This window comes from Arachis duranensis, chromosome 9 (assembly GCF_000817695.3).
Source record: "Arachis duranensis cultivar V14167 chromosome 9, aradu.V14167.gnm2.J7QH, whole genome shotgun sequence".
In the NCBI taxonomy this organism is placed as follows: Eukaryota; Viridiplantae; Streptophyta; class Magnoliopsida; order Fabales; family Fabaceae; genus Arachis; species Arachis duranensis.
This window is the reverse complement of record NC_029780.3, coordinates 20,598,496-20,614,249: the sequence shown is the minus strand read 5'-3', so window position 1 is coordinate 20,614,249 and position 15,754 is coordinate 20,598,496. Positions and strand designations below refer to the sequence as shown.

The following is a 15,754-nucleotide window of genomic DNA, read 5'->3' as shown; positions in this document are numbered from 1 at the left end:
GTTTTGGTGAATTTAATCGATTGAGTAACAAAAGCAATCGATTGAATTGTGAGACCTCAGGTTGCGTGACGGATCAAATTTAATCTTTTAATCGATTGGAATAGCCAAAAAATTTATTAGGATAAACGGACGATCTAATTCGTTATTATTTTTGTTCTTGATTGTTAATAAACATGATAGATTTATGATAAAATAATTATTTATAAAATAAAAAATCATTTTGATAATTAAATAAAATATATGGGGTTAATTTGTAATTAAATTTAAAAAATGACTATTTAGCAGTTATTAAAAAAACTTAAAAAACATGTTTTGTTATGGGACCATTTAATGGTCCAAACCACCAAATTCGATGCCAAATAAGTGTATCATAAATAAATTCTTTTACAAATAAGTTTTTTTATAAATTATTGTTAAACTTTTAAAAGACCAATTTTTATCCGATTTGGACCCGGTATACTTATAATCCAAAAATATTTAGGTTTCATCGAGTTTATAATTGTGTTAGGATCTAAAAAATAAATATAATGTATATTTAAAGTCGAATATAGGTTAAGATAAATTCGATTTCACCCGATAATTTATACCATTATTCAATGTTTATATTCAACTGATATAAATTTCGAAAACACAATGAAATAATTGACAACATTTTTATTGTACTAGATATATATAAATTTATAATAGTACCGAAATAAATACTTATAGATAATTGATCAAGATTAATTATAAAAGTATATATTGAGTTCGAATAATTTATTATTTTACGAGAAAGAAATGGGCTCAAATATAAATAAAGGAAATAATAATGAAAATCATGAGAAATTAAAAGCTACGTACAAAATTATTTATAAGCCCGCAATATAAACAAAGAGAAATAGTTTTCAATTTTTACTTAGTTAATATTAATTAATTTTAGAGTTAATATTTATAATTTAAAATTTAAGATAAATAAAATAATTTAAAAAAATTGTAATATTAACATGTAAAAAATTAAAATTTTTATAATATGATTATTGTAATTATTTTTTATAAAAAAGAATATTAATTTAAACCGATTCAATATTTAATTTATCGATTTTTTATTAAATTAATTTATCTAATTTAATTTTAACAAAAATAATACGATTTAATTAATTATATGTATTAAATTTTAATTACTAAAAAATATCTTAAAAAATATATTTTAAACATAATTTCAAAATATATTAATTACCTAATATTACTTGTAAACAAATTATCCATCTGAATTCTCAAGTGCAAAATGACCGCAGAGATTCTCCAATCCATTCAAACCTGGAACCTCGAAATACTTCACATCCCAAATTAAGAGGGTTTTCAAGCTGTCATCACATTCCCCATCCCCATTCTCTCTTTTTAATCACAAATTTAACGACGTCGCGTTTACACTGCTTCTTCGTAACTCGTACACCTAACAAATTTAGTTACTATAGTGTAGTTACCATCCTACACACCTTGGGATTATTCTAAGTTTGTTTCTAATCTCTCATATTGCGCATGAAATCCTGCTTCCCAATTTGACCCCTTTTTGTTTGCTTTCCATGTTCCTGCCTTGCCAATCTCGTTTCTCAATAACATTTGAAAAGAAATTAAACTAATCTGGAAATATTAAACTAAGTAATTTAATATTAGTAGTAGTCTTGTATTTGTATACATTTTCCTAAGCTACATGGCAACAACATCGACGACCAATTTAGTTCTACACAATTACACACATCAATTTCTATTGCTAACGCCAACAGGGAAAAAGACAAGAACAGGGAGCAGTTATTAAACATTATAACGTATGAGGTTACGTCTCTACTAATAAATAAATTAAAAAAAAAGGGTGAATAATTGAGAAACAGGTAGTGTTTCAATCTTTGTTATGATGGTGGCTAAATCCACTTAACCATATGATAAGTTCCATGTAGACGTTTACCAGAGACACGAGGAAGTTTGAGTTGCGTTGAAGAGGCGGGAAAAGCGTCTCCGGCGATAATAGAAAGCGCGTTTGAGCCTAGAGAAAATGAGCAGCCTCAACCTCCGAGCAGACCTTAACCGTAGCCAAACGACTTTCTTGACTCTGAACAAAGAGCCTTTGATTCTATCCACTAGACTCTTCTTTCGGCAGAACTGGTAGCTTCTCAGGAACACCTGTCTCTTCTCAATCATGGTGTAGCTCTGCTCAGGGTAGTAGTAGTTGTATCCAATGGATGACTCACTTCTGAACAGTGGATTCTTCACGCTCACACCCTCCATGATTATTATTCGATCTCGCTACTATGAACAAACAAAAGATACATATATATATATATATTAGAAAAGAGAGAACGTGGTGTGTGGTGTGTGTAGTGTGCAAGTGCAACAGTAGAAATTCAACGCACCTGGTTTTGTGTTGATTTGTTTGTTATGCGTTCCGATTTAGCTTACCACTGTTGAAGGTAAAGTCTAATTAGACAACTCATTCTTTGGTGTGCTCCTTTTTTTTTTTTCTTTACCTTCTTCCCTCAATGACTTGGGGTGGCTGTTGCCTGTTGCCACTTGCCACTTGCATTATTATTTTAAGCACTTTAACACGTGGACAGCCTGATAAGCCGTTGTTCTTTTAGACGGACGGTCACGTGCCTTTTGTGTTCCTCTTATATTTGACCACAATTCCCCTTTAACCATCGCCCCACCCCCCCTGGGGGCCCCTTCTCTCTCTTAATTTAATTCCTTTCTTTTACTCAATTATGGATAAAAAAAAAAGAAAAAGACACAGACCAACTAATAGTGCAACTCACTGCATTTAACTATAAAAAAATTCTAATTTCAAATAGCACCTAAAAAATTACCTTAATTTCAATCTCTTTCCCATTCACAATTAAAAAAAAAAAGCATGAGAAAATAATAATATGAATGAAGTGAACAATGGTTTAAAATTAAAAGGTGAATTATCATTAAAATTTAAATTTTTTAATCAATTATCTAATTTTTAAATTTTTTAATTTAAAAAATTAGGATTGACAGTTAAACTCATTTCCACTTCAAACAGTTACTTCTAATGTCATCATTTTTTCCTAGTCTCTAGTATTCCCTCTCACTGCGACAACCTCACTTGAGCTGTTGAATTAATGCCCCCGTTCCAAAGTTTCGATGCCATCATTTTCTCATTGCGATCTGCTTCACACATCTCTGCCATCTCAAATTGTCCCCCTTATTCTCCATATCCCGACAATCTCTGATCTCTCTTTCCGGTGCGTCTTCTTTGGCGCCGTTTGTAACTCCCGACAGATTATACACATGCCGTCCCGCGCTCCAACCAACGTTGCTGCGGTCTCTTGCAGCACCACCGCGACGTCAAATAAGTGCCACTCTTCATCCCTAACCGCACGACATTCTTCGGCAACCGCATACTGTGACTTCTCGTCGTCAGTCGTGCCATTGCCTACGGAGTAGATTTGTAACCTCGTCTAACCGAAGTTGTCGTTGTGCGATAAAATAAAATAAAAAATAAGCATAAAAAAATGGATAATACTCTATCTTTAGCATCTTAACAGTGAGAGAAGGCCGAGATGGCAACAAATTTGTTGGTCCATGACTTTAGTTGCTATATATCCACATATCCATAATCAATGAAGATACAAAATTTTTAGCTCTCTTTTCTCTCTTCTTTAACATATCTGATTTAATTCTTCTCTCTTTTACAATCTAGTCGCCATCGATTCTCTCCACGTCGCAAATGTCTTGGATGTTCGATTCTCTAGGTATGTAGATGGTTATTTTAATTCTTAATTAGATGGTTATTTTGTTCGATTCAGTTTAAGTATATACAATTAACAAATGCTAGATGGGCATTTCACTTGGTAGCCAGATGATTATTTTAATAACTACGTGGATGGTTGTTTAATGGCGATCCAGCGACAATGATGGGGAGGGGGCTATAGGGGTGGACGATGATGGCCAGTGATGGAGCTTCTAATGCCAGAGAGATGGGATGATTGATGAGTGTCAGGGTAGCAGATGATTTGGAGGAAAGATGATGTTTGGGTGAATTCCTTTGGTAAATTAGAATTAGGATAGCTAATTTTTGAAATAACTATTTGAATTTGTTGGCTTAGGTAATATGAGGAATTTTCTTACTTTTTTTCCTTGTATTGGGCCAAATTCGGAGCCCATTGTTCACATTGTTTAAATTTCTTATTGTCTCCCTAGCAGAATCGAAAAATCCCACACATCCTTATCACTTTTACTCTCTCCATAGCCGCAACTATGAGGACACCCCAATCGCGGCATTGTACGTGCCGCCAGCCGACCTTCCCCTACAGCACTTCAACTCAGCTGCAACACACACCTGTTTGGAAGCAGAAGAAGGACGTGGACAGGTCACCATGACGCTGCTGCAAATCAGGGACTAAGGCTAACCATCGTGCAACCCGACGTAACCGTCCTCCGCACTACTTACTGCCGCAAATCATCTACCGTGAAGCCACCCACCGTCGCAGATCATCCACTGCGAAGGTGCGACACTGCACTCAGTCGAAAGCGGAAGAAGGTTGCGCATCACCCCTACCGAGGAGACCGCCACACATCTGCTGCTATTGCCCCACCCAAGGTCTCGCAGTGAAACGATGAGAAAGAAAAGAAACTCTTCTTCTTGGTTTTAGAGGATTTTTTTTACTAGTTTCGGATGTTTTTTTCTTATGTTTTGAACATTTTTTTTAGGTTTTGAATAACTTTTTTAATAGTTTTAGATATTTATTGTTTAGTTTTTGAATGTTCTTTTCTCAATTTATTTTCTATTTTGTTTTGTTATGTTTTGAAATTTTTAAAATGATTTTGAATATCTCGCTTTTTGTTAGGTTTTGAATTTTTTTGTTACGTTTCAGATGCTTCTTTTTATTAAAAATTTTTAGAATAAATTTTGGGAATCATTTTACAATTATTTTAGATGTTTGTTATTAATTTATTATTTAGTTTTACATTTTTTAGATATTGAATTTTTTTTCATTTAGGTTTTGCATATTTAAATGATAATTTGAATTGATGTTTTCTCTAAAAAATTTTGAAAAGATTTTGGATATCTCATATTTATGAGGTTTTGGATGTTTCATTTTATTACACTTCGGATGTTTCTTTTTATTAGAAATTTTTAAAATAATTTTAGAATTTTAAAAATAAATTTTAGAAATTTTAAAATAAATTTGATATTTTTTAAATAATTTTTGAAATTTTTAAAATAATTTTAGATGTTTATTATTATTTGGCTTTAGATATTTTTTTAGATTTTAGATTTTTTATTAGATTTTTTTTATGTTTCTTATGATAACTTGATTTGATGTTCCCTTTTAAAAAAATTAAAAAAATTACTAATTGGTTACCCTCCTTGTTAGTTACCTAGTGGAATTTAAAAAAAAATCATCATGCTATATGTAAATTTAAAATTAGTCACCAATTAATTAGTTGTATTTGAATATATTTAAAATATCAAACATCATATATTTATATTAATAGTCAAACTTTATAAATATTATAAACAAATTTTATAAATAGTATAATTAATCTAAATTCACGTTTATAAGTAAATTATAAATAAAAATATACAAACATATGATGCTAAAAACAATATATGTTCATAAAAAATTGATTATATTACAATGAAATGTTTGATTATTTTATTACAAAAAAATTAATTATTCTATTATAAAAAGTTTTATTATTTACGGATTAATTATTATCGAAAAATAGAATGTAAACGTATATAAACTAGGAGTGTTTATGGATCGGATCGTATCTACAGATTTGTGGTAAATATCTGCATCCGATCCGAAAATTGTGGATACGATCCGATCCGTACATTGATCGGATTGGATAGGATCTCATCCGTACCCTTTAAGGATCGGATCCCAGATATCTGCTCTACATTCGCGTATTCGATCTGCAGATCTGCATAATAATAATTATATATATATATATATATATATTTGGTATTATATTTACTTGTTTGTTATTTATATGTTTTAGTTAGTAATTATTATTCATATATTGCATTATTTTATTTTTGTTATTTAGGAAAAGTTTGATTAAAAATATTTTATGAATAAATAAATTTAAAAGTGTGAAAAAAATATTTTTATTAAATTTTTTACCTAGAAATATGATTAAAAAGAGAACATTCAATTATGCATATATATTTGATATCCAATCTGACACTAAAAAATGCGGATATCATATCCGATCCGATCTGATGGAAATTGTGCGGATCGGATTGAATTTTTGACCATATCCAATCCGATCCGATCCGCGTACACCCCTAAAATAAACGCGTTTCGAAATTTATAATCGTAATTCACATTAATTCTTGAGTTAATCTCGGTTAAGGATAATTCTTTTCAAATACGTGTATATATATATATATATATATTTCATTCACAAATTGACTATACCGAACCATTTCATTTGCAATAATCCAACCCAATTATGGTCCAAAAAGTCATTCGCGTTATGGATAGGTATAGATTGTATAACTCAGTCTAATTTCCACTTATCTATTCTCTTATTTTTAGATTCCAAAAGTGTACGCAATATACACCAAACTGATTGTACACTTGATGGAGTATTGATTAAGGATGGCTATGACTTTTGAGTTTTGAAACGTATGGGTCAAGACAAGCACACATAACTTCTTCCTTCTTAATTCTTAGGGTGTAAACATTCACTTTGATTTCTGATTTTTATTTTGAGAGACGATGCGATATTTGAGAATTTAAAAATTTAAATTAGTTTCTGTCCTTATAAATTTTGGGATAACACAATTTTTCCGTCGAGTCTAACGTTAAAGACTAACGAAAAATGTCTACATAAATATGAAAGAGATGAGGTGTTCATTATCTCTTGAATTAGTAATTCCAAATTGAATGAGAACTAATTTGTCTATGCTAGCATGGACAAAACGATGCCGTATTCTTTGTGGTGAACACATCTCACTTCTAAAAAGGAGAAGAGGGTTCATTTTAACCCATCAGTCATTCACAATAATTACCATCAAACTCTAGCACTCATTGATCTTCTTCCTCTCGAGCAGTTGAAGTTGCGTGGTATTGGAGGTTGCTACTGACAGTGTTGCTAACGATGCTACTGGCAGCGTTGTTGACGAATGTTGAGACGGCATTGGTGGTGAGACACAGTTGAGGTAAGCTAGTTATATTCCTTTTTTTTTTATCATAAAAGTCAAATTCTTGAGTTTTTTGTGGTCCTGAGTCTGTAGGAGTGATCCATTATGAAAGAGACATAAACGATAGGATAGAGAATATTAAAATAAAGAGAAAAGAATAAATAGGTCATTAACTTTTTGATTTGTGAATATTTAAGTCTTTTAAAATTTTAAAATACATTTAAATTTCTTATCTTTTTAAAATTTAAACATATCGATCTCTCATGTTTACTTGGGTCAGTGAGACTCAACAGATAAATCAACGTGACTCCATTGTATTGATATGGTTGTTATGGATACACACGTGTGAGAGTTTTTAAAATGCGACAAGTTAGACTTAAGGATCAATGTGTCCGGATTTTGAAAAAACCAGAGACTTAAATATATTTTTAAATATTTAGAAACTTAAATGTCTACAGACTAAAAAGTCAAGAATTTATTTATCATTTTTCTTAAAATCAAACCTGCATTGTTAATTGTCAACAAGTACATTTAACATTGGAAAAATAAAAAAATTTCGTTGCTGTTGCATTCTAAGTTGTAAAAACTAGTTAATTTATTATATAATGTTTGATAAATATATATATTTTTTTTACATTCTACAGATGTCTAAATTCCTTGTTGTACCTGTGTTTCACTACAGGGGGATTTCAAAAGACAGTGATGGATTCCTTATGTATGTACATGGGTCTGTGAAAAAGATTTTACTATTAAACTTGGATTATGTGATTTTTTTTTTATTTAAAGAGTTGGGATGAAGAGTACAAGGAGACTACCGGTTAAATGTTAGTGCCACTAACATAAAATTTGAGCTTTATGTTATTAAGGGTGATTGTGAGATAAATAAAATGAGGTTAACAAGATGAAGAATAGAGAGAATGATGAGTCTTATATCTATTTTGAGCATGTTGTAGATGTGCCAAAAATGATTAGTGATGGTTGTTATGAAAGTCCAATTGAGTTAAGTGAGTCATCGTTATCATCGTTAGGGATGGATCTAGAAATGTTATTATGACATAACCTAATATTAAAAAAGATATACAAAAAAATTATAATATATGATGCATTGCAAAAATATAATGATAAAGAATATATATTTAAAGTATAAAAAATATGTATATTTTTTACTAACGAAGTGGTACACATCGATTCTTCATATCATAAAGTTTATTGATAATAGAATCTATGTCAAATCTTTCAGCAATTTTCTTGTTAACGTAAATCAAAAGACAATTAGAAAGAAATTCATCTTCCATTTTGTTTCTGAGTCTATTTTTTACAATATTCATAACTGAAAAAGATCTCTCAATTGTAGCAGTTGAAACAGGGAGAGTTAATACCAAGCGAATCAAACGATTAATCAAAAGATATGTTAAAGACATTCCTGTCTTCGTTAATCCTTGACATAACTCTGAAATTGTGCACAAGTTAGTTAAGTCAACATGATTAGGAACATCAAGTTTATAATGTTGAGTTTGCATTCTAATGTGAATTTTTTCTTGGTCACTGAAGTCATCTAGATAAAACTGTTCTACTAATTCACATATTTTGTTGACACTGAAGAATTTATAATTATCTCTGAGATCTAAAGTTGAACTTAAAGTAAGCAATTCCACCATATTATCATTGAATCTTCCATTAAACTCTTACAATTGTGTATCAATTATAGCCAGAAATAAATTAACACTATAATGATGCTACACTGAAATTTGGTCAACAATTTTACGAGTTCGGCATCTTCTAGAAATATGCAATGCATTCATATCAAGAAAACTTTAACTTCATGTTTCTCACAAAATAAAATAATTATTTTATGAAAGCATCCCAACTTGATTCTCTTATTCTTTGGATTAAAGTCTTGGTAGTAGAAACTAGAGTTAAAGCATTCAATATGTCTTGATTTTTTCGTTGCAAAGCTTGACAAAGATCATTTGACTAGCATCACCATGAGTGGAAAAATTACCTTCTTCAGTTTTTTTTTCAAGAACTTCACAAATAGTATCAAACATGCATAGAGCTACGTACAGAATTCAAATGAGACCTCCATCTAGTATCTTTAGTTCTATGTAAAGTACCAATTTGATTAAATCCACTACCTGTCACAATTTGATCATGACTTTTAGGAGAAGCAATCACAACATTCACAATTAGTGTAAGTTTTGAAAAGAATTTATGAACATAGCAAACTTCTTTTGCTGTAGAAACAAGTGCTAATTGTAATCGATGAGTAAGACAATAAATGTAATAAGCAAAATGGCAATCTTTCAAAAATAGAGCTTGCAATCCATTCCATTCACCACGCATATTACTAGTTCCATCATACCCTTGTTCCCTAAGATTTTGAACATGAAGATTATGACGAAAAAGAACTGATGAAATTTCTGTTTTCAATATCAAAAAACACGTATAAAAAACATGTATAAGATAAAAAAAAATCTTTCTTAAATACAACCGTGCTTGTCTACAAATCTCAAAATCACAGACATTTATTCTGACTTTGACTCATCTTTTACTTCATCAATAATTATACAAAATTTAGAATCACCAATTTCTTCTCGAATTGTTGCATGTACTTTTCTAACAAAGATATGCAATATATCTTTTTGAATACCGGGAGATATATATTGAGCATTTTCAAGGACAACGTTATTAACATTCTAATTATAGAAAGCTAAAAGCTTATTAATTCAATAAAATTTTCCCTATTCAAAGATTCAAAACTTTCATCGTCGCCTCTAAATGCACATGCTTGAAATGCAAGCCATCGAATAGTATTAATAGATGTCCTCAACTTTAAGCAGTTATTTGCAATAGTTTCATCACTATGCCTATCAAAAATTTTGTCTATATGCTTAGATTGAGCCATTAAATCATTACAAGCTTTCACACATAAATTATGGGGAGAATTAGAAATAGAATACTCGTGACATACAAATATACAATTCACCCCATTGTTTACTTTCTTCTAATTACTAAATCCTAACTCTGAAAATATATCTTTTTCATTATTGGAAGCACTATAATGTTTACCAAACAAGTAGCAAGGCAAACAATAAGCAGCATCTTTTTATAGTGAATATTCTAATCAACTTGAAATTTTCTTAAACCAAAAAGATTGAATATCGACGGTGATTGTTAGTACCAGAAACTGGATAGCTAATATTTGTTGGTTGGTATGACCCAGCTGTTATGTATGCTCTACAAATCTTATCACGTTCATTGACATTATACTGCCAAATTGGACATCACTTTCCTGGATCCCTTTCTAGTAAAGAGATATCAACATCTCTTTGTAATCTTGGAACTTTGGTTTCATGTTGATGTGTATTTTGAGTAAGATTGGAGAGCTTAATTACTTGAACTTCTTGTGAAATAAGATTAGAGGGTTGAGTTGTTTGAACTCCAACATTGTCAGTAAATTTTCTCTTAAAAATTGCATCAATTTTATTTTGCTTTCTTATCATAAAATGTTCTAGTTTTTTTTTACTTGAAAAAAAAGAACTCAAATAATTCACATAATAAACAAAGTTTAAATATATTTTATTAATTAAACATCAATAACAATATTTTTTTTTCATTAAGTCACTATCAATTTCACTAAAAAAAATATAGTAAAAAAATATGATTTGTTAATTAATAATTTTATAAAATTATATGAAAGAAGTAAAAAGTAGGGTGAGTAGTGATGCGTGAGCATCTTTCCTATCTTTTCCTAGTGAATTTGCATCTAATTTGTTGAGTTTAATAAAGAATTAATTATCTTTTAGCCAATATGGATGCTACTTTGAGGCTTTTGCAATTTTGTTTATTTTAGGTAATATTCGGTTGGATTTGATGGAGTTTCTGCAGCACAAGAATCAAAGGAGATGGCAGCGAGGAGCGACGCGTACGCGTGACTGACGCATGCGCGTGATTTGGAGCTTACCATGGCGACGCGTGCGCATGACTTGCAGAAAAGACCATCGACGCGTACGCGTGACTGACGCGTACGCGTGACATGCGCCACGTACAGAAAAATGCTAGGGGTGATTTTTGGGCTGTTTTGACCCAGTTTTCAGCCCAGAAAACACAGAGTAGAAGCTGCATAATGGACAAAACATGTGGTCCCCACCCATCAACCGAAGACCTGCTAATTATTCTGATTTAAATTCAAATATTATTTTTAGGAAAATATATTATTTTTAATTTTAGATAATTAGATTTTAAATTAATTTGGATTAGTTATAAAAAGGGATTCCATTAGTTAACTTTAGATGCCATCAGAACTCAGTACATTTACCTGAATCCTTATTTTCTATCTGAACCATGAGTAACTAAACCTCCGTTGTTAAGGTTAGGAGCTCTGTCTATTTGTATGGATTGATTTTATTACTTTTTCTATTTTAATTCATGTATGAATTTATAATTTAAGAATTATTTTCGCTCTTTATCTTATGAATTTGGGTGGAACGGAAGTATGACCCTCTTTCTATTTGAGTTCTTGTAAAACTTGGAAAAACTCTTTACTTGAACAACAGCTTGAAAACATATTCTCCTAAATTTTAATTATCTGGATTTAACGGGATACGTGACATATAATCCTTTTATTTTTGGGTAATTAGAGTTTTTGTGGTATATAAACTGGAATTTGATCATGCAGCTTCTAATTGGAAATAATTGACCAAGAAATTGGCAGTTAATGAATTTTAGATGAGACTAGAAAGGTCTAAGGAATTAGTGTCTAGTCACATATAGTTTGCCATAAATTAATCCTACATGATTAAAATAGTTAGTAAGAAAAGTTAATCCAGAAGAATAGATAAATCTGAAACCTTAACTGTTTTCTCCATATTTTCTTCCAATTTTATTTACTTGCCTTCCTTCAATATTCTTTATATTGCTTAATATCTTTTATATTGCCCAAACATTACTTTCTATTTGCCTGACTAAGTCTATTACTCAATTATTATTGCTTGATCCACCAATCCTCGTGGGATCGACCCTCACTCACCTGAGGTATTACTTGGTATGACCCGGTGCACTTGCCGGTTAGTCTGTGGTTGTTAAATCACCACACCAAGTTTTTGACGCCGTTGCCAGGGATTAATTGTAATTAATAACTATCAGTTGTTTGATTGGTTAGATTAGGCGTTTTAGTTTTAATTTAATTTAAATTTTATTTAAAAATTTTTCGAAAAAATATTTTAAATAAATAAATAGCACCAATATTTTTTTTTAATTTCTAAATTTAAGTTTGGTGTTTCCTAGTTAGTTTTATTTTAATTCTTAGAATTCTGTTCTTTCTTCTTTGCTTTCATATTTACCACATGGTGCATTTAATCCTTTTTGGTATTTTGTGCTAAGGAAAAATAATGGAAAGAGATCACATGGGTTACTACTCACACCCAAGTAGTGATTCATATTATGGTGGATGGAGAAACTATCCAAATTTTGGTTGGCAAAGTCAAAACCAAAGAAACTTCAATGCCTTATGTTCCAACTATCAAGAGCCACCACCTCCATATTCATATCAAGAACCACCATCTCTATATTCATACCAAGAACCACCACATCCATATTCATACCAAGAACCATCCTCTTTTTACACTTATCAAGAACCATCATCTCCTTCTTATTCATATCAAGAGCCACAATTTTCTTATTCATCTCAAATACCATCAGATCTTGAGCTCCTCATGAAAGAATTCCTACATGATATAAAGACAAGTGTAAAAAATATAGAGAATTATGTGCAGACGATGATCAAGAACCAGGAAGGAGAACAAGCAAATTCCTTCCCAAGAGATACAATGCAAGATCCTATGGAAGAAATTGAGGAAACTAATCAAAGGAGTTTATACTCCAGTGAATTAGAAAACTTTCCACCTTCACATATGGAAGAAGAGGAAGATGCACAACCTCTCATGCCCTTGGTAAGCAATGAAGAAGGGATTGAATTAGAAGAAAGCTACCAAGAGGAAGAGGTTAAAATTGTGGAAGCTTGCAAAGAGGTAGATGAATTCAAAGAATAACACAAGAGAGTGGAGCTTGCAAAACCTCTTCCAAAGCCATCACCATCCAATACAACATTCAAGTGGGTAAAATTCCTATCCTTAACCCCTTACTTTCCCACTTGAATACAGGCTACTGGAGATGGATGGTCAACTTAGAGCACTTTGTGGCATTAAGAGTAAGAGAAAAATGGTTAGTGGTAAGAGTTGTCAAGCAAGGTTAAATATGGTTGCATGCTCTAATTTGAAGTGCAATGATTGGTGTAGAGCTCAACTGAATGGGTCTAGAAGGTTGTTTGGATGTCTCTGTGAGAATACAGATTGCTTGCCACCCGATGGAAATAATGGTGATCCACAAGAAGACGGATGTAAGAGCAAGGTTTGGGACCTTGGGATTCATTCCCACAATCAATACTCTTGGGGCCTTGTCACTTGCTTCAACTTGCTCAAAGGCGTTAGGTGCCTAGTTTGGGATCCCGGTAGCCATTGGAATTACAAACATTGGTGGAGATTCCTAGATCAGTACAAGCACAATCCACCATGACAAGGAGCTCACCACATGTCCAACTTAAGGACTTTAACTAAAAGTGCTTGGTGGGAGACAACCCACCGTGGTATGATCGTTCCTTTTCATTCTTAGTTATTTTTCGTAGTAGTAGTTTTCTTACTTATTTGATTTTTATTGAGTTCTTAGTAATTTTCTGATCATGCAGCTATTTTAGAATGATGCCTCTAGCACAAATAAACCCACGCGTACGCGTACCCCATGCGTGCGCGTCGTTTGTGATTTTCACCATTCACGCGGGCGCGTCAGCGATGCGTATGCGTGACCTGGAAAAACGGCGTCAATATATGTTTGGGCAGAGAGTTGTGCTGACTTGGGGCTGGAAGTGTACTAGAAGCACAAAACTTGTTCACGCGTACGCGTCTTTGACGCGAGCGCGTAATTTGCACAAATGGCCATCCACGCGTGCGCGTGCATGTCGCGCACGCGTCGATTGAAAATCTGGGTTCCCAAGCCACACGAACAGAGAGTTGTGCGTGCGCGCGGATGGCTTCACGCGAATCGCACAAAACCCAGGGCACGCGTACGCGTGCCTAACGCTTACGCGTCATTAAGAAAATTCCGCGACCCACGCGTACGCATCGCCTACGCCGCATAACTACACTAATTCGCCGCCCAGTTTTGATTTTCTTTCCCCCTCTCCCAATCCTAATTCTCTCTTATTCTTTTATCATTTTCTTTTTCATTCATCATAATGTTTATCTCTTTCTATTTTCAGTTCTTCTTTGCTTGAGGACAAGCAAACCTTTAAGTTTGGTGTTAACGCTTCGCTTTAGGGTTTTTTGTTTATTCCTATGGCACCAAAAGGGGGCGAATTATCTTCACTGAGGAGCACAACCTGAAGAATAAAGCAACCACTAGGATAATTAAGGTGGTTGAGTTCCTTTTATTTTTTATTACTCCCCTGTTTTTCTATGTTACGTTTCAGTTTTCTGCTATTTTGCTTTGTTTATTGCATGATCCTTTATTAGTTAGAATCCTAGGACTAGTTTAGTTTTTTCTTAATTGCTTTAATTCTGAAAAGATGTCTCATGTATTACTCACTGAGCTTGAATTCAAATAAAAAATACAAAAGTGATGTATTGCATGAGAAATTAAGTTAATTTTAAAAGTAGTCTTATTTACTTAAATGTGGTGGTATTTTTGTAATTCTGAATGCATGACATGAACAGTGCATATTTTTTATAGTGAAGTTTATGAATGTTAAAATTGTTAGCTCTTGAAAGAATGATGAAAAAAAGTGAAATGTTATTGATAATCTGAAAAATCATAAAATTGATTCTTGAAGCAAGAAAAAGCAGTGAAAAACACAAAGCTTGCGAAAAAAATAAAGAGAAAGAAAGAAAAAAAAGAAAAATCAAGCAGAAAAAGCCAATAACCCTTTAAACTAAAAGGCAAAGGGTAAAAAGGATCCAAGGCTTTGAGCATTAATGGATAAGAGGACCCAAAGGAATAAAACCTTGGCCTAAGCGGCTAAATTAAGTTGTCCTTAACCATGTGCTTGTGGCGTGAAGGTGTCAAGTGAAAAGCTTGAGACTGAGCGGTTAAAGTCGTGATCCAAAGCAAAAAGAGTGTGCTTAAGAACTATGGGCACCTCTAACTGGGGACTCTAGCAAAGCTGAGTCACAATCTAAAAAGGTTCACCCAGTTATGTGTCTGTGGTATTTATGTATCCGGTGGTAATACTGGAAAACAAAATGCTTAGGGTCACGGCCACGACTCATAAAGTAGCTGTGTTCAAGAATCAACATACTGAACTAGGAGAATCAATAACACTATCTGAATTCTGAGTTCCTATGGATTCCAATCATTCTGAACTTCAAGGGATAAAGTGAAATGGCAAAACTATTCAGGATTGCAGTTGTAAACCCCACTATAAGAAGAGACATGAGCTTAATCGAACTCTCATTCTCATGCAAATTCACATCCTAAGCTTATATTAGTTTTAGTTGCTTGAGGACAAGCAACAATTTAAGTTTGGTGTTGTGATGCGTGAGCATCTTT

At 32.3% G+C, this 15,754-nt stretch overlaps 1 protein-coding gene across 2 annotated transcripts; it reads right to left on the bottom strand.

The window, feature by feature from the left end:
* Positions 1–1,627: 1,627 nt before the first annotated feature.
* Positions 1,628–2,526, bottom strand: LOC107465076 (uncharacterized). Of its 2 annotated transcripts, none has more exons than XM_052253842.1 (2): positions 2,388–2,526; positions 1,628–2,280 (listed from the first exon to the last, which is right to left on the bottom strand). In XM_052253842.1, exon 2 carries the CDS (start codon positions 2,260–2,262, stop codon positions 1,939–1,941), a length of 324 nt encoding a protein of 107 aa, XP_052109802.1. In that variant the 5' UTR covers positions 2,263–2,280; positions 2,388–2,526; the 3' UTR covers positions 1,628–1,938. The 2 variants fall into 2 exon arrangements, with proteins under 2 accessions (XP_052109802.1, XP_015939543.1); XM_016084057.3 differs by having other exon boundaries at positions 1,628–2,283; positions 2,388–2,525.
* Between the last annotated feature and the right edge of the window lie 13,228 nt (positions 2,527–15,754).